The sequence below is a fragment of the Zonotrichia albicollis genome, chromosome 3 (assembly GCF_047830755.1).
Source record: "Zonotrichia albicollis isolate bZonAlb1 chromosome 3, bZonAlb1.hap1, whole genome shotgun sequence".
NCBI lineage: Eukaryota > Metazoa > Chordata > Aves > Passeriformes > Passerellidae > Zonotrichia > Zonotrichia albicollis.
This window is the reverse complement of record NC_133821.1, coordinates 2,695,976-2,715,160: the sequence shown is the minus strand read 5'-3', so window position 1 is coordinate 2,715,160 and position 19,185 is coordinate 2,695,976. Positions and strand designations below refer to the sequence as shown.

The 19,185-nt window shown below is 45.8% G+C and overlaps 1 protein-coding gene across 7 annotated transcripts in view; it reads right to left on the bottom strand.

Moving 5' to 3' along the window:
- Window positions 1-19,185, bottom strand: part of FZD3 (frizzled class receptor 3) — a 101,234-nt gene that overhangs the window by 26,130 nt on the left and 55,919 nt on the right. For all 7 annotated transcript variants that reach the window (XM_074536446.1, XM_074536447.1, XM_074536449.1 and 4 more), the window contains 2 exons: window positions 7,172-7,368; window positions 3,097-4,114 (listed from right to left, as the gene is read on the bottom strand). In XM_074536446.1, the coding sequence (XP_074392547.1) occupies window positions 3,097-4,114; window positions 7,172-7,368 (1,215 nt within the window). The remainder of the gene's footprint in view (window positions 1-3,096; window positions 4,115-7,171; window positions 7,369-19,185) is intronic.

Sequence of the window (19,185 nt, the reverse complement as noted above, 5' to 3'; positions counted from 1 at the left end):
AAATCAATTTCTCCATGGGATTCCCAAATTCCAGGAATTTCCATTTTACATTCCATCCTCAACAAATGGGCAAAAATAAATTTCTTTATTTCTTTTCTTTCTGGGATGATTGCAGAGATCCAAGCAAGGCTGGGAAAAATCTAAAAAGTGAATTTAAATGAGTTTATTCGGATTTTTGACTGATATTTCTGATTTCGGGCACCCAAATAAATGAGGGCAGGTTCTGGTTTTTATCTGACCAAACTCTCCACTTGGGAATATTTGTAATTTTGGGGATATTTGTAATTTTGGGAATATTTCTGATTTGGGAATATTTCTAATTAGGGAATATTTCTGATTTCAGGCACCCAAATAAACAAAATTTCTGGTTTTCATCTGAGCAAACTCTTTGCTTGGGAATATTTCTAATTTTGGGAATATTTCTGATTTCAGGCACCCAAATAAACACAATTTCTGGTTTTTATCTGACCAAACTCTCCACTTGGGAATATTTGTAATTTTGGGAATATTTCTACTTTTGGGAATATTTCTAATTAGGGAATATTTCTGATTTCAGGCACCCAAATAAACACAATTTCAGGTTCTTATCTGAGCAAACTCTCTGCTAGGGAATATTTCTAATTTCTGGAATATTTCTAATTTCTGGAATATTTCTAATTTTGGGAATATTTCTGATTCCAGGCACCCAAATATTTCTGGTTTTTATCTGACCAAACTCTCCCCTTGGGAATATTTGTAATTTTGGGAATATTTCTACTTTTGGGAATATTTCTAATTAGGGAATATTTCTGATTTCAGGCACCCAAATAAACACAATTTCAGGTTCTTATCTGACCAAACTCTCTGCTAGGGAGTATTTCTCATTTTGGGAATATTTCTAATTTTGGGAATATTTCTGATTCCAGGCAGCCATGTGATGACTCAGCCTCTGTTTTAACTGCTTCAGAGCCAAAATGGGGATTTTTAAATGTCCCTCTGCACGCAGCTGGAAAATAGAAATTTACTGTAAAACCCTCTGGAAATAAAGTTCTTTTAAATTTTATTTATTTATTTTATTTTTTAAAAATAATTTTAATTATTTATTTATTTTTATATTTTCTGTATATATATTTTCTATATTTATATTTCTAAATTTTTATATTTTATATTCCTTTAAATGTAATTATTTAAAATAATTTGCAGAAAATACCTAAGGAATGTAATTCCAAACAGATCTGACATTTTGGCCCAAAATCAGGCAATTAATCCCTAAAATATTTTATTTTCTGAATAAAGCAGGGCAGAGTTTGCAGTCAGGGCTCTCCCTGTGATAACTCAATTAAACCCAACAAATCAATCTCAGTTTCTTGGAAAAAAGCCCCAAAGCTGATGGGCTGCAGGCTCTGGTTTCCTTCAGGAGATGCTTTAAATCAGATTTTATTCGGACGGAGGAGATGGAAAACCCCCAGGTACCATCAAAAACCCCCAAAACTGCTACAGAAAAACAAAAATAACAAAAATCAGTTCAAACTCCAAAATTCCTCACTATAAAAACTTCCAACGACCAAAAATAAACTCATCAAACCCTGATCTTGATGTTGGTTTAAAAAACATCTTTGCACGTTGTGTAGGTGCCACACAGCCCAAAAACTCCAGGAAAAATCACCGAGAGTTGATGGAAATTCTGATTTCCCAGCAACACCCAATAAGGAATTATCCCAATAATTTGAATGTGGCAACAATTTTTTTTTTTTAATTTTTAATAGGAACTTTGAGTTTTAATAGAGCTTTGAGTGAGGAACTCAACGAGGAGCTCGGTGAGGATCTCTCCACTTCCACCTGGTTCAGTTTCCACACCAATAATTTCACACGGCACCTTTGGATGAGCACACGCGCACCTGTGACCAACAAAAGGAGGGAAAACTCCGCTCTCAGCATCTGCTTTGAGTGGAAAGAGACCCAAAAAGTCTCAACCCATGGCTCACATTCCAAGTGATTCCACTGCTCCAAATCCACCATCATCATGGACACCACCTCCATCCCTTCCAGTAGGGGAACGCACAAAGAATCCATTTTTTCCCCCAAATAAATCCAAATTTTCTACATTCTCTTTGTTCTCAGGACACCTTTGCAGGTCTCACAACATCTCCATTGAGTGCCAAGAGACCCAAAAGGTCTCAACCCATGGCTCACATTCCAAGTGATTCCACTGCTCCAAATCCACCATCACCGTGCCCACCACCATCATCATGGACACCATCATCACCATGCCCACCACCTCCACCCCTTCCAGAGGGGGAGCACACCAAGAATCCGTTTTCCCCCAAGCAAACCCAACTCTTGTACCTTCTCTTTGTTCTCAGGACACATTTCAGGTGTGAAAATGCAAAAAGGGACAACGGAAAGCCAAAAAAGGACGACAGAAAACCAAAAACGATGGCGGAAAACCAAAAAAGGATGGAAAGCTAAAAAAGGATGGCAGAAAACCAAAAAAGATGGTGGAAAGTGAAAAAAGAACGACAGAAAGGCAAAAAAAGTACAACGGAAAACAAAAAAAAAAGACGACAGAAAACCAAAAATGATGGTGGAAAACCAAAATAGGATGACAGAAAGCCAAAAAAGAATGGAAAGCTAAAAGAGGAGGACAGAAAGCCAAAAAATGTGGCGGAAAGCAAAAAAAGGGTGACAGAAAACCAAAACAGATGGTGGAAAGTGAAAAAAGAACGACAGAAAGGCAAAAAAAGGACAACGGAAAACAAAAAAAAGATGGTGGAAAACCAAAAATGATGGCGGAAAACCAAAAAAGGATGGAAAGCTAAAAAAGGATGACAGAAAACCAAAAAAGATGGTGGAAAGCCAAAAAAAGGACAACGGAAAACCAAAAACGATGGCGGAAAACCAAAATAGGATGACAGAAAACCAGAAAAGAATGGAAAGCTGAAAGAGGAGGACAGAAAGCCAAAAAATGTGGCGGAAAGCCAAACCAGGACAATGGAAAGCCAAACCAGGACAATGGAAAGCCAAACCAGGACAATGGAAAGCCAAACCAAGACAACAGAAAGCCAAACCAGGCCGATGCAAGGCAAGGGTGGCCGCTGAGCCGGGGGCGCTGCTCACCTGGAAGGGACAGGGGATGTGGTACTCGCGGCAGCGCTCCTGGATCCACGTGGTCTCCCACACGCCCCGGTAGGCCTGCTCGTAGAAGTAGCAGCCGATGACCACCAGCAGGGGCACGAGGTAGAGCACGCTGAAGACGCCGATGCGGATCATGAACTTGACCAGCTTGTCCTGGTTCTCCTTCTCCAGCGGGATCTCGATGCGCACGCGGTTGAGGGAGATGATCCCGGCCAGCAGCAGGGACACGCCCACCACCACGTAGAGGCACAGGGGCGCCAGCACGAAGTAGCGCAGCGCGTCCACGTCGTAGAGCCCCACGAAGCACACGCCGCTGATGTTGTCGCCCTCGATCTTGTTCATGGCCAGCAGGATGATGGTGAGCGTGCCCGGGATGCCCCAGGCGCTGGCGTGGAACAGCAGCGCCTTCTTCTCGATGGCCTCGCTGCCCCACTTGGGCACGGCGGCCAGGAACCAGGTGATGGTGAGGATGACCCACCAGACGCTGCCGGCCATGGTGAAGAAGTAGAGCACCATGAAGAGCATGGTGCAGGCCTTGTTGTGCGAGCCCTGCGTCACCGTGGAGGCCTTGTACTGCGAGGGGCTGGAGGCGTTGCAGGCCACGCGGTCCTCCAGCAGGAAGCCGATGAAGAAGATGAGGGACACCATCATGTAGCAGACGGCGTAGAAGATGATGGGGCGCTCGGGGTAGCGGAAGCGCGTGACGTCGATGAGGAAGGTGAGGAAGGTGAACAGGGTGGCCGAGAGGCAGACGATGGAGATGACGCCGATGAAGTAGCGGGCGAAGGAGAGCTCCTCGCGGCGGAAGTACATGTTGGGGCACGGAGGGGAGCAGTCCCGCACCCTGAGGAAGGAGTAGCCCAGCTCCGGGTCGATTTTCAGCTCCCGGGGACACCAGAAGCCGTAATCCCTCTGCACGGCCATCGGCGCCTCCTCCGTGGGCTCGCCCGCCAGGTTGAGGTCAACCAGGCGAGGGTAGGGCTCGTCGCAGTCCGGGAACCTGGAAAGAGGAGTTTACAAGGAGTCTACTCACAATTTACAAGGAGTGGGAGCCTCACTGCACACAGAATCACAGAATCACAGGTTGGAAGAGACCTCCAAGATCACTGAGTCCAACACCTCAACTGAACCCTGGCACCCAGTGCCACATCCAGGCCTTGTTAAACACACCCAGGGATGCTGACTCCATAAGCTCCTTGGGCAGAACATTCCAGAACTTCATCATTGTTTCAGTAAAAATCTTTTTCCCAATATCCAACCTGTATTTCCCTTGGCACATCTTCTGTCTCTGGTTCTGTCTGAGCTACCTGGAGAAAGAGCCCAGCCCCAGGTGAGCACAGGCACCTTTCAGGAGCTGTGCAGAGTGATGAGATCACCCCTGAGTCTCCTTTTCTGGGTTCTGTTGTAGTGTGCTGTTAAGTTTCTTGTGTTATTCCCCCAATTTATGTATTGTTCTCCCTTATTATGTGTAAAATGGTTTCGTTCCCCCAGTTTTTCCCGCCACTGCTACCCTGTCAGATAAGTTGCTATGGTAACCGCTATTCATAGTTGCCGATATGTAATTGCTCCTCCCCTGGTTTCCCTTATAAGTGAAAGTTGTTTCCTCCCTGTCCAGTCAATCACTCCCTTTCTCCTCCCAGGTTTCGAGAACCTTCTCCTCTCTGGAGATGGTGGCTGGCTGGGGTCCCAGGACACCTCCTTTACCTTTTGATTATTGGTCTCCATGGAGTGTCAGTTCTGTGAAGTTCATCCCCTCACCTTTCCCGATTGGCTCCGCCTGTACCCACCCCCCTCCTTTATAATCCTGTTTTCACCCCCTATGAAGAAACTTTTTTCCGGATGGTTTCCCGGTGTTTGGATGCGGCATCAGCTTGAATAAACCGATGTTTAACCCCCGGGAAATGGTCAGCTCCGTTCCTCTCCTATACCAGCAGTGTGAGCCAGTCCGCAGCCAGCACAGCCCGAGGCCATCAGACGCCCAAGGGTGCTGGCCAGGAATTGCAGAGGGGCCTTTCGCCGTCAGCTGGTCGGATTCTAAACTTTGGGCCACATACGCTCCCCTCTGCAGGGCTCCTCTCAGGGTTTGTGTTCTCAGCCCCTCTCCAGCCTCGCTGTCCCCTCTGGACACGCTCCAGGTCCTCAAGGTCCTTCCCAAGCGGAGGTGCCAGAACTGGACACGGCACTCCAGGCGTACGGGGCAAGGATGATCCATCCCCCTGCTCCTGCTGGCCACACCATTCCTGACACCAGAACCAGGATTTCTACGTGTGACTTCAGGCAAACCAACTGGAGCGAAACCAGACAACCCAAAAAATGGGGAATCCATCAAATTCTGCACTATTTCGTCACAAACACATCCCACAGTACCATGTTAAAACTTTAAAATAAGTTTAAAAATAAAACAGGCGAGGAGCCAATTTGAGCTTTAAGAATGAAGGTAAGGATGCAAAATCCATCCCAGGAAATCCAAAAATTCAAGCCCACGGCAGCAGGATTTTAAAAACATTTTAAAGCCTTTCCTAAGCAGCTGCACATCAGACAGGGCACTGAGGTGGTGACACCAAAACTCCAACTAGCACTGCCACCAGCTTTAATAGATTAAAACTATTATGATGAAGATATTTGTGTAGTTGACACCAGCATTAATAAATGGAATTATGATGAAGATATTTGTGTAGCCGACACCAGCATTAATAAATGGAATTATGATGAAGATATTTGTGTAGTTGACACCAGCATGAATAAATGGAATGATGATGAAGATACTTGTGTAGCCGACACCAGCATGAATAAATGGATTTATGATGAAGATATTTGTGTAGCTGACACCAGTATTAATAAATGGAATGATGATGAAGGTATTTGAGCAGTTGACACCAGCATTAGTAAATAGAATGATGATGAAGATGCTTGTGTAAATAATGCTCTGAGATGAAGATATTTGTGTATTTGACACCAGCATTAATAAATTGAATGATGATGGAGATATTTGTGTATTTGACACCAGCATTAATAAATGGAATGATGATGGAGATATTTGTGTAGTTGACGGCAGCATTAATAAATGGAATGATGATGAAGATATTTGTGTAGCCAACACCAGCATTAATAAATGGAATTATGATGAAGCTATTTGTGTAGCTGACACCAGCATGAATAAATGGAATGATGATGAAGATATTTGTGTAGCTGACACCAGCATTAAAAAATGGAATGATGATGGAGGTGTTTGAGCAGTTGACACCAGCATTAGTAAATGGAATGATGATGAAGATGCTTGTGTAAATAATGCTCTGAGATGAAGCTGTTTGTGTAGTTGACACCAGCATTAATAAATGGAATGATGATGGAGGTGTTTGTGTAAATAAAGCTCTGAGATGAAGATATTTGTGTAACTGACACCAGTATTAATAAATGGAATGATGATGGAGATATTTGTGTAGTTGACGGCAGCATTAATAAATGGAATAAGGATGGAGATATTTGTGTAAATAAAGCTCTGACTGGAGGTTCAGGACTGTTGGAGTTTCGAAGGAGAGATTGGAGCAATCCCAGTAACTCAGAAACATCCTCTGACTTATTTAACTAAAATAATTCAAATTGTTTTTCATTCTCTCCAATCCAACTGGAAACTATTTCTTCCTGTTCCTGCTCCTAAGTTTCACTAACTCTTGGAGTCACAAAAAACAATAAAGCATGAAGATCCTGTTTTTAATTCCATGCATGCTCTGTCTCAAACAGCTCGGAACACCACTGGATCATTTTTCCATAAATTTATTTGTGCAGTGTAAAGCTGAGCGCAGCTGTTTGCAGCTCAGCAAGGGGCAACAGCTTTGAGACTTCCCCCTCATCAAACCCAGCCAGTTTTCAGCTGATCTCCTGGGCAGGAACAGGAACTCACTTCCCACCTCAGGAAAGGCTGCTGGCAAACGGGAAGCAAAACATCCCCGCGTGTGACGGAAAACGTTTAAAACACCTGCTTTTAATGGGCCATAAAACTCCTGGATGGGAGTAATTTTATCCTGAAATAAAAAAATAAAAAAAGTGTTTTTCCCACCTGGTGCACTCCATATCCTCGGGCCAGGAGACGCCGAACATCTCCATGAGCTTGGAGCACTCGCTGTGGGCGCGCTGGCACAGGCGGCGGCAGGGCAGCGTCACCCGCCCGTACTCCATGCACACCGGCGCGTACAGCGCGCACAGGAACGGCCGGAAATCCCGCGAGCACTCCAGGTTCACCATGGGGTGGAAGGGCTGGCAAGAAAAAGAAAAAAAAAAGAGAGAGGATTCAGTAGCTGAAAGCAGAAATTTGGTGGAATATTTTGTTTTTGCCTCATCGCGACCGTAACTGCGACCGCGACCTTCTGGCTGGATGGAACTCGGTGATTTAGGGAGAGAGAGGACAATGAAAATATTCCCAAGGGACATTTATGTCCTCCACCTGAAGGGCTGGCAAGGAAAATTTAATAAAAAAGAAGAATTCAGTAGCTGCAAGCAGCACTTCAGTAGAATATTTTGCTTCTGTCTCATCATGACCGTAACCGCGATGGCTGTTGGGAGAAATGATCATTGGGATGGAACTAGGGGGTTTTAGGAAGACAGAGGACAAGGAAAATATTCCCAAGGGACATTTATATCTTCCATCCAAAGGGCTGGCAAGAAAAATTATAAATAAAGGAGAATTCAGAGCTGCAAGCAGCACTGTGGTGGAACATTTCGCTTTTGCCTCATCATGACCGTAACCGCGACCTTCTGGCTGGCTGGAACTCGGGGGTTTTAGGAAGAGGGGGTTTCATTTAGGAAAATGAAAATATTCCCAAGGGACATTTACGTCCTCCATCCAAAGGGCTGGCAAGGAAAATACAAAAAAAAAGGAGCTGCAAGCAGCACTTTGGTGGAATATTTTGCTTTTGTCTCTATGTGACCTTCTGGCTGTTGGTGGAAATGATCATCAGGATGGAACATGGGGCATGAAAATATTCCCATTTTTGTCCTCCATCTGCATTAAAACCAGAGGGAATTAGATGGATGAATCCCCCTGGGGGTGGATTTCAGTTCTCTCGTGAAGGTGGATGTGTCTCTCATTCCCGGCCCTCGCGTTATTGTCACCACATTTCTCTTCACAGAGAAAAGCAAGGCACAACCTCCCAAGAAATTTCTGGGATTCACATTCTCTGAACCTCAGAGAAAGACAAAACAATTCAGTTTAGATGTAATGTAACACAGTATAGGATAATATAGTACAATAAAGTAATTAATTAGCCTTCTGATAAGATGGAATCCTCCTCATCATTTCACCCAGACATCAGGCAAAAACATCACCCACACGTTATCCCAGTTATTTAAATTCCCACACAGCCATGGAGCTCCCAGAGCTGTAATCACAGGGAAGTCACAACCAAGATGTCATTTCTTGCCTAAGCACCAGAAAGCACCCTGGAATCACACAAAAATAAAAAAAATCCTAAATAAATAACCGGTGTCTCGTGCTCCTGCAGTGCTTTATGGCAGGTTTGGTGTCAATGAGAGCGACACTCCTTGGAAGCTCTGAGAGAAAATCTGTCAGAGTTAGGGAAATCCAGCCGGTCTGGAGCATTCCTGAAGGATAAAGAAGGAAAAATGAAGAGGAAAGGGATTTATGTCTGAGAGAAGCTGGTGTGTGGGGATAATCCACCTCACTGTCCAGTGTGGGTTCACTCTGCTCTTGGGTTTTGTGGTTTGTCCTCAAAACTCCCCAAGAATTAATCAATGTTTTATTCCAACTCTCCGTGGCACCCACCACCATCCAAAGCCTCACCATCCCTCTGGATATCAAAGTAAAATCAATAATATTCCTGTGAGAGTGGAATTAGCACTTCCAATTCTGGAATAAAACAAACCCCAGACGGGAAAAACCTCTCCTGATTTATATTTCAAATCACAGCTCAAAGGGAAAAAGTGGTTTCATCAGCAACTTCGTTCTACACAGATTTTTTAGCAAAAAACCCCTTTATTTGTAGAGCAGGGTTTTCTCCACAGCCCAGCAGGATTAAGGAGCAGGAATTGTAATCCTTGGAATTTGCAGCACAATAACAGAAGCACAAATGAACCCGCCAGATATAAATACACGTAAATCCTAAATCCTGTTACGAGTGCAGCTGAATGAGGAGGAGCTGCAGAAAGATTAAATTCTCAAGCAGCAATTTCCTGAGAAGTGCTTTAAACCAGTTCAGCATTTTCTTTTGCCAAACTATGGAGCAGAACGGATCCAACAGGAAAAAGGAGGCCAATTCCTGTGAGCAGAGAATACTGGGAATTATAAGGAAAAGTTTCGCTTCTGCCTCACCACCTCTCAATCCTTCCCAGAAGTCTCCTTCCCTCGGCAAAAGGAAATTTTGAGAATACAAGACACAACCCTGCTATGGTTTTAATGTGTTTTTTTTTTTTTTTAAAGCATCATTATTATTTCCCAAATTGATTAAATTCCCTTAATTTCTCAAACTGAAATTCAGCAATAACTTGCAGGAAGAGCAGGAAGAGCCTCCAGAGTTATGAACCAGGAAAAGGCAGCAGCAGTTTGGGAAATATTTACATTTACAGGCTCAGGTTACTCAAGGAACTCCTTGTGTTTGGTGTACTGAAGTACTTCAGGTTTATTTTTATTTATTTATTTGTGAGTATTTATTGTCTACAGCAGAGTTAAATCATTGTTTGGCCACGTGGATCCAAGAAATTGATTCCAGGGAGTTCCAACACCTGCCTGGAAAAGCTGCAGGTAAAAGTCTTTACTTGATGGGAAGGGAAAATAAAAATAAAACAAGAACTCCACTTCTATTCCAGTAAACTCAAATTTTAACTTCTCTTCAAAAAGCCTTGAAAATGCGAAAATTAAGCCACAACTTTATGAAAAAGGAGTTTCTGTTTTCATGCCTGCCCCAATCCCAAGGTTTTTGCAGCGTTATCAACCAGGAAAAGGCAGCAGCAGTTGGGAAATATTTACATTTACAGGCTCAGGTTACTCAAGGAACTCCTTGTGTTTGGCTGCACATGTACTTCAGATTTATCTTTATTTATGTATTTATTTGTATTTATTTCTGTATTTTAATTTATGTATTTATTTATGTATTTATTTGTATTTATTGTCTACATTGCTTGGCCACATAGATCCCAGAAATGGATTCCAGGGAGTTCCAACACCTGCCTGGAAAAGCTGCAGGTAAAAGATTTTACTTGATGGGAAGGGAAAATAAAACAAAAACTTTGCTTTTATTCCAGTAAACTGGAATTTTAGCTTCCCTTCTCTTCAAAAAGCCTTGAAAATGAGAAAATTAAGCTACAACTTTATGAAAAAGGAGTTTCTGTTTTCATGCCTCTCCCAGTCCCAAGGTTTTGCAGCGTTATCAACCAGGAAAAGGCAGCAGCAGTTGGGAAATATTTACATTTACAGGCTCAGGTTACTCAAGGAACTCCTTCTGTTTGGCTGCACATGTACTTCAGATTTATCTTTATTTATGTATTTATTTGTATTTATTTCTGTATTTTAATTTATGTATTTATTTATGTATTTATTTGTATTTATTGTCTACATCATTTGGCCACATAGATTCAAAAAATGGATTCCAGGGAGTTCCAACACCTGCCTGGAAAAGCTGCAGGTAAAAGATTTTACTTGATGGGAAGGGAAAATAAAACGAAAACTTCACTTTTATTCCATTAACTGGAATTTTAGCTTCCCTTCTTTACAAAAAGCCTTGAAAATGAGAAAATTAAGCTACAACTTTATGAAAAAGGAGTTTCTGTTTTCACGTCTGCCCCAGTCCCAAGGTTTTGCCTCCTGCCACTGCAAGTTTTCACAGACCTACTCCTAAATTTCAAATTCTCCTGACAATTCCTCCCCTGCTCTGCTCTGATACACCTCCCACTCAACAAAGATTTCCCCAAAGTTCCTTTTTCCCCGGATATTTTGCTTTTGTTAAAAGATGTGTTTGGTTTTGGTGGAGCTGCAGAGCCTGGAGCGTTCAGGGAGAGACCTCCGAGCACCTCAAGGTGCAACCACAGCTCCAGGGAAGGGCTGGGAGAGGAGGAAACTGCCCCGAGCTGTGCCAGGGCAGCTCCAGGACGGAATTCCGAGGGAATTTCCTGATGGAAAAGCTTTTAACCTTCTTGTTAAACTGAGAATGGGCTGCCCAGGGCAGCTCCCTCTGCCAGCACCCCAAAATTGTCTCCAAATTGTGCTCCCCCCTCACAGCTCCCGAGCACCTCAAGGCGCAACCACAGCTCCAGTGAAGGGCCGGGAGAGGAGGAAACTGCCCCGAGCTGTGCCAGGGGAGCTCCAGGATGGAATTCCGAGGGAATCTCCTGATGGAAAAGCTGTGGAACATCAGAACGGGCAGCCCAGGGAGCTTGGGAGGTATCCAAGGAACAACTCCTACAGCTCGGCTGGGGACAAGGAGAGGATCCCAAAAATCTTTTCCGGCCTAAACAATCCTCAATTCCTTCAAAACTTGGGAATTTTGAAGTGAACTTTAAAATCATGAAGAGGCCGAGCTGGAGAACAGGAGAAAAATCCCTACAATAATTCTTGATAAGACAGAAAAAGAGATTCACTCTCCCTGAGGCAGCATTTGTGCCTGGGGGCAGCTCCATTTGCGGGTACCCCAAAAATGATCCCGTGAACTTTGAAATCATGAAAAAGCCGAGCTGGAGAACAGGTTGGAATTCAGAGGGAATTTTCTGATGGAAAAGCTGTAAAACTTTGTTGTTAAACTGCGAATGGGCAGCCCAGGGCAGCTCCCTCTGCCAGCGCCCCAAAAATGATCTCCAAATTGTGCTCCCCCCTCACAGCTCCCGAGCACCTCAAGGTGCAACCACAGCTCCAGTGAAGGGCCGGGAGAGGAGGAAACTGCCCCGAGCTGTGCCAGGGGAGCTCCAGGATGGAATTCCGAGGGAATTTCCTGATGGAAAAGCTTTTAACCTTGTAGTTAAACTGAGAATGGGCTGCCCAGGGCAGCTCCCTCTGCCAGCACCCCAAAATTTATCTCCAGATTTTCTCCCTCCCCTGGCAGCTCCCAGATGAAAGGTCACCTCCGCCCCCTGATGCTGCTGCTCCCCGTTCAGAACGAACCCGGGGAGATGAAAAGATCCCTTTCATGCTCTTGCCCAAGGAGCAGAGCAAGTCGTGACACCGACGGGAACAAAGGGCTCTCTGTTCGAGGGCTGTGCCCCACACAAACCAGCCCCAGGGGAAACAAGGAAAGGGCAGGAGGGGCCTGGCAGCCACAGGGACCGCAGTGACTCAGCCCTGGGAAAGCCACGGGAAGGAAGAGATAAATAAATAAATAAATAAATAAATAAATAAACGCTCCTTTAGGAAGAGATCGACTCCTCCCGGCCGTGGTTTTGCCACTCGGGTGCTGTGGGAAGGGAGCTCACAGATAAAGTTCACCCTCCGAGGGATGAAAGCCAAAGGAGAGATGGAATGTGGAGATTTTCCCCCACTCCAAAGCATTTTTTTTAGCAAATCCTCACTTTTGGTTACAAAGCAAGAGCAGTACTCAAATCATAAATACACCACAGAGTTCCAGTTTCAGCCCTCACAGCACTGAGATAACAAACCCCAAAATTCTTTTATTTCACACAGACATTTGGCTGCTGTTTGGGAAGATTTAAACCGAATTCCTTGGGCGATCTTTCCCCACACTGTTTGTTTATACATTCAATTCTTTGATCAGAGAAGCGAACAGGAAACATCCCCATCAGCTCAGAGAGGGAAGGAGGGGATTGGAAATCGCTGCTGTGCCTCGGGCACGGCGGCCTCGTCAGCGGCTCTTTGTCCTCCATGCCCGGCCTTTGATGGAGCTCAATGCTCATTAGGGGAAAAAAAAAAAAAAAAAAAAAATAAAAATCGGGAATTGCGTCTCAAAGGTCAAAACCTTCCGGAGAGTGGGATCGGGTTTGGGTTTGCTCTGCACACACAGCTCCGGCTCCCACTTGGGAAAAACAACAATTTTGTTCCGAAAATTTTAAGTTTCATAGCAATAAAATGGTTATAAAAAGAGTAATATAATTAGAGTAATAATAATCTGGATAATTTGAATTAGGACAACAGAGACAAAGAGTTGTGGATGGTCTGGGTAATTTTTTTGGGCAAAATAAGCCAGAAAAAGGACACACATTAACAAAGGATTAACCCTTAAAAGCAACAACCTGTTGCATATTCATACACCTCATCCATGATGCACAAATTCCATTCAAATTCAGGATTCTGTCTGGGCATCCTCAACTTCTTCCTCTGAGTCCTGACAATGCCTTTGAGGTGGGAAAAAATTCACTTCTCCTGATAATGGAGCAATAAATTCTTTATCTCTGAAAGGTTCAGGTGTCCTGTGGCTGCTATCTCTTTAAAAAAAGTATCCTACATAGCATCGTTTCTATTTTAACATTTTTTATGACCTAAAACTCTATTTACCACACTACCCAAGAGAATGAATCCAGCATTACTTTCTACACAACACACACAATATTCATTTGAATATTCGCAAAAAGCCAATCATAAAATCCACACATTTTTCACACACTGAGCACCTCCTGTCTCTACAAGCACAGCAGATTTCCTTGAGACCCTAAAAGTTTATTTTCCATCCCCCCAGATTGCTGAGAACCCCTGGATTCCCTGGATTCCCTGGATTCCCTGGAAATGTTTGTTCCAGGTTCACCGAACGGAGCTGCTGGAACAAACCCAGAAAATCCTTCCTGATCCCAACCCAGCTGCTGTTCCCTAAAGAAAACCCGGGAATGTTCCAGGCAGAGCAGGGAGCAGGATCGGGGGCACAGAGCTGGCACAAAGTCAGGGCAATTCCTGCAGGATTTGGGTACAGAGCTGGCACAAAGTCAGGGCAATTCCTGCAGGATCGGGGGCACAGAGCTGGCACAAAGTCAGGGCAATTCCTGCAGGATTTGGGGCACAAAGTCACGGCAATTCCTGCAGGATTTGGGGCACAAAGTCACGGCAATTCCTGCAGGATTTGGGTACAGAGCTGGCACAAAGTCAGGGCAATTCCTGCAGGATTTGGGGCACAGAGCTGGCACAAAGTCAGGGCAATTCCTGCAGGATTTGGGGCACAAAGTCAGGGCAATTCCTGCAGGATCGGGGGCACAGAGCTGGCACAAAGTCAGGGCAATTCCTGCAGGATCTGGGGCACAAAGTCAGGGCAATTCCTGCAGGATTTGGGGCACAGAGCTGGCACAAAGTCAGGGCAATTCCTGCGGGATTTGACAGAGCTGGCACAAAGTCAGGGCAGTTCCTGCAGGATTTGGGGCACAGAGCTGGCACAAAGTCAGGGCAATTCCTGCAGGATTTGGGGCACAAAGTCAGGGCAATTCCTGAAGGATCGGGGGCACAGAGCTGGCACAAAGTCAGGGCAATTCCTGCAGGATTTGGGGCACAAAGTCAGGGCAATTCCTGCAGGATTTGGGGCACAGAGCTGGCACAAAGTCAGGGCAATTCCTGCAGGATTTGGGGCACAAAGTCAGGGCAATTCCTGCAGGATCGGGGGCACAGAGCTGGCACAAAGTCAGGGCAATTCCTGCAGGATTTGGGGCACAGAGCTGGCACAAAGTCAGGGCAATTCCTGCAGGATTTGGGACACAAAGTCAGGGCAATTCCTGCAGGATTTGGGGCACAAAGTCAGGGCAATTCCTGCAGGATTTGGGACACAAAGTCAGGGCAATTCCTGCAGGATTTGGGGCATAGAGCTGGCACAAAGTCAGGGCAATTCCTGCAGGATTTGGGGCACAAAGTCAGGGCAATTCCTGCAGGATCTGGGGCACAGAGCTGGCACAAAGTCAGGGCAATTCCTGCAGGATTTGGGGCACAGAGCTGGCACAAAGCCAGGGCAATTCCTGCAGGATCGGGGGCACAGAGCTGGCACAAAGTCAGGGCAATTCCTGAAGGATCGGGGGCACAGAGCTGGCACAAAGTCAGGGCAATTCCTGCAGGATTTGGGGCACAGAGCTGGCACAAAGGGCAATTCCTGCAGGATCTGGGGCACAGGGCTGGCACAAAGTCAGGGCAATTCCTGCAGGATCTGGGGCACAGAGCTGGCACAAAGTCAGGGCAATTCCTGCAGGATTTGGGGCACAAAGTCAGGGCAATTCCTGCAGGATTTGGGGCACAGGGCTGGCACAAAGTCAGGGCAATTCCTGCAGGATTTGGGGCACAAAGTCAGGGCAATTCCTGCAGGATTTGGGGCACAGAGTCAGGGCAATTCCTGCAGGATTTGGGGCACAGAGCTGGCACAAAGTCAGGGCAATTCCTGCAGGATTTGAGGCACAGCGCTGGCACAAATTCAGGGCAATTCCTGCAGGATTTGGGCACAGAGCTGGCACAGAGTCAGGGCAATTCCTGCAGGATTTGGGGCACAAAGTCAGGGCAATTCCTGCAGGATTTGGGGCACAAAGTCAGGGCAATTCCTGCAGGATTTGGGGCACAAAGTCAGGGCAATTCCTGCAGGATTGGGGGCACAGCGCTGGCACAAAGTCAGGGTAATTCCTGCAGGATTTGGGGCACAGAGCTGGCACAAAGGGCAATTCCTGCAGGACCGGGGGCACAAAGTCAGGGCAATTCCTGCAGGATTGGGGCACAGAGCTGGCACAAATCAGGGCAATTCCTGCAGGATTTGGGGCACAAAATCAGGGCAATTCCTGCCATTTCTGCTTTTCCCCGCCCGTTTTGGATCGTGCCATGAAATCCACGGTGTCAGCGCGGCCCAGGTGTGCAGGAGCGAGTTTGTTTTTGCTGGATCTCACCCAGCTCCCCCGATTTCGTTGTGATTTCTGAAGGCACCAAGTGCCTCTGCCCCAGCCTGCTCCCCGCGCTCAGCGAGGATTCCTGGCTCCGCTCGCCGCCCTGCCCGCTGAGAAACCCAGGTGTACATTGAATTTTGGAACCATTTCTGCTTTCTCTCGGTGCTAAAAGCCAGAGGGGCACAGCTCTGGCTGCCGGCTGAGCTTCTCCCCCTTCAGCGTGCAGGAAAGGGATTCCCAATTTTCTGTGGGAAGCCTTGCAGGGTCCCACAGCTCGTCACTTGGGAAAATCCCGATGGATTACACTGGGTTACACTGACACTGCACTGCTGGGAGGGGGAAAATACCAGATTTTTTACCTGAGCACTAAAAATAAATCTCTGCATTTAAATTTAATGAAATTACTTAAGAAACTCCGACAATAAATAGTTACTTAAGAAACTCCAGCATCTGATGGCCATGAGGATTACACTGACACTGCACTGTTTTAGGGGTTGGAAAGGGGAAAAAAATCAGATTTTTTGCCTCAGCACTAAAAATAAATGTCTGCATTTAAATTTAATGAAATTACTTAAGAAAGTCCAACAATAAATAATTATTTAAGAAACTCCAACATTTGATGGCAGTGAAGACTGGGCTGGCACTGCACTGCTGGGAAGGGGAAAAAAAATAATATTTGTTTACCTTAGCACTAAAAATAAATGTCTGCATTTAAATAGTTACTTTAAAAACACACAAAAAAAAATAGTTATTTAAGAAATTCCAACACCTGATGGCAATGAGGATTAGACTGACACTGCACTGCTTTAGGGGCTGGGAAGGGAAAAAAAACCCAGATTTTTTTACCTGAGCACTAAAAATAAATGTCTGCATTTAAATTTAATGAAATTACTTAAGAAACTCCAACAATGAATAGTTACTTAAGAAACTCCAAAAATAAATAATTTCTTAAGAAACTCCAGCATTTGATGGCCATGAGGATTAGACTGACACTGCACTGCTTTAGGGGCTGGGAAAGGGGAAAAAAATCAGATTTTTTAACCTCAGTACCAAAAATAAATCTCTGCATTTAAATTTAATTAAATTACTTAAGAAACTCCAACAATAAATAATTATTTAAGAAACTCCAACATTTGATGGCAGTGAGGACTGGGCTGGCACTGCACTGCTGGGAAAGGGGAAAAAAAAATCATATTTGTTTACCTTAGCACTGAAAATAAATGTCTAAATTTTCAATTTAATGAAATTACTTAAGAAACCCCAACAATAAAACAAAAGGCCAGCAATTACTGCGGGTTTAAATGATGTTTTTTCCGTGCTGTGGGGTGAAGGCACTCACCCTGTTATTCCCTTTATGGCCAATTATTTCACCTGCCTTGCTCTGAGAGGGCGGCAACCATCAGAAACCATGCCAGGCTTTCTGTCTGCAGACAGACAGACAGACAGACAGACAGACAGACAGCCAAGGCAAATTTCTGCAGGAAAAACCAGGAGGGCAAAGATGGAAGTGGTGAAAAAGCAGCCGATGACAACAATCTGTGCCCGTAGGTGCCAACAGCAGCAAAGCCATCTGCTCCTGCTCCTGCTCCTGCTCCTGCTCCTCACACATCTCCTGCTGCAGTTTAAACTCCAAAGCTCCTCTGGAGGCGGCGTCCGTCTGTCCGCCTGTCCGTCTGTCCGCCTGTCCGTCTGTCCGTCTGTCCGTCTGTCCGTCTGCGCTCCTGGGCTGGGGTCTGTGGCCGGGAATGGGGGCGCAGATGGATCCGTGTCCATCGCAGGCCTGGGGGCAGCTCAGGGGGTTTGGGCTCCCCCCTTCCCCTCTGTGTGTGGCTGTGGGGGCCTGGGAGGGTTCTGGGGGAGACTATCAGGGAAATAAATCCATAAATAAATCCATGAATAAATCCATGAATAAATCCACAGATAAATCCACAGATAAATCCAGCACCCTCTGGATGGATTTTGGGTACTGTTAAATAAAGACATTTTGCCTGGCTGAGGAAGAGGCTCTGGGGCAGGAGGTGTAAATGTTGTCAGGATGGGGTTTGCCACAGAAATGGCACATCCCCATCTCCTGCAGGGTGACATTCCCAGTGGGATCCCGGAAATGGCAAGGGTGACATTCCCAGTGTGATCCCAGAAATGACACATCCCCATGTCCTGCAGGGTGACATTCCCAGTGGGATCCCAGAAATGACAAGGGTGACATCCCCATCTCCTCCAAGGGTGACATTCCAGTGGGATCCCAGAAATGGCAAGGGTGACATCCCCATCTCCTCCAAGGGTGACATTCCCAGTGGGATCCCAGAAATGGCAAGGGTGACATTCCCATCTCCTGCAGGGTGACATTCCCAGTGGGATCCCAGAAATGACACGTCCCCATCTCCTCCAAGGGTGACATTCCCAGTGGGATCCCAGAAATGACAAGGGTGACATTCCCAGTGGGATCCCAGCCCCCAGGCCTGCTGGGAAAGCTCCAGAGCTGCTGCACCACGGGGAGGGGAAGGAGATTCATGGGGAGAAGTGGAGCAACAACAATAACAACAACAACAACAACGACAACGACAATGATGACAACCTTCTTCTTTCTCTCATTCTCCTCCTTCTCTTCTTTCTCCTTCTCCTTCATCTCCTTCTCCCTTTCATTCTCTTCTCCTTTTCCTTCTCCCTCTCATTCTCTTTCCTCCTCCCTCTCCTACTCCTCCTCCTTTGTCTCCTCCTTTTCCTTCTCACTCTCCTTCTCCCCCTTCTTCTTCACCTCCTTTCCTTTTCCTCCTCCTCCTCCCTCTCCTTCTTCCTCTTCCTTCTCCTTCTCCTCCACCTCCTTTTCCTCTTCCTCCTTCTCATCCTCCTCTTCCTCCTTCTCCCCTTCTCCTTTCCCTCCTCCTCCTCTTTCTCCCTCTCCTTCCTCCTCCTTCTTCTCCTCCTCTTCCTCCCTCTCCTTCTCTGCTTTCTCCTTCTTCTTCTTCTCCCTCCTCTCTTTCTTCTTTCTCCTTCCTCCCTCTCCTTCTCTTCCTCCCTCTTCTTCCTTCTCCTCCTCCTTCTTCTTCCTTCTCCTCCTTCTCCCCCTCCTCCATCTCCTTCCTGCTCCTCCATCTCCTCCTCCTCCTCTTCCTCCTCCTCCCCCTTCTCCTTTTCCTCCTCCTCCATCTTTCTTCCTCTCCTTCCTTCTCCTTCTTCTCCTTCTCCTCTTCCTCCCTCTCTTTCTCCTACTTCTCCTCTTCCTCCTTCTCCTTCCTCTTCCTCCATCTCTTTCTCCCTCTCTTTCCTTCTCCTTCTCTCCTTCTTCAC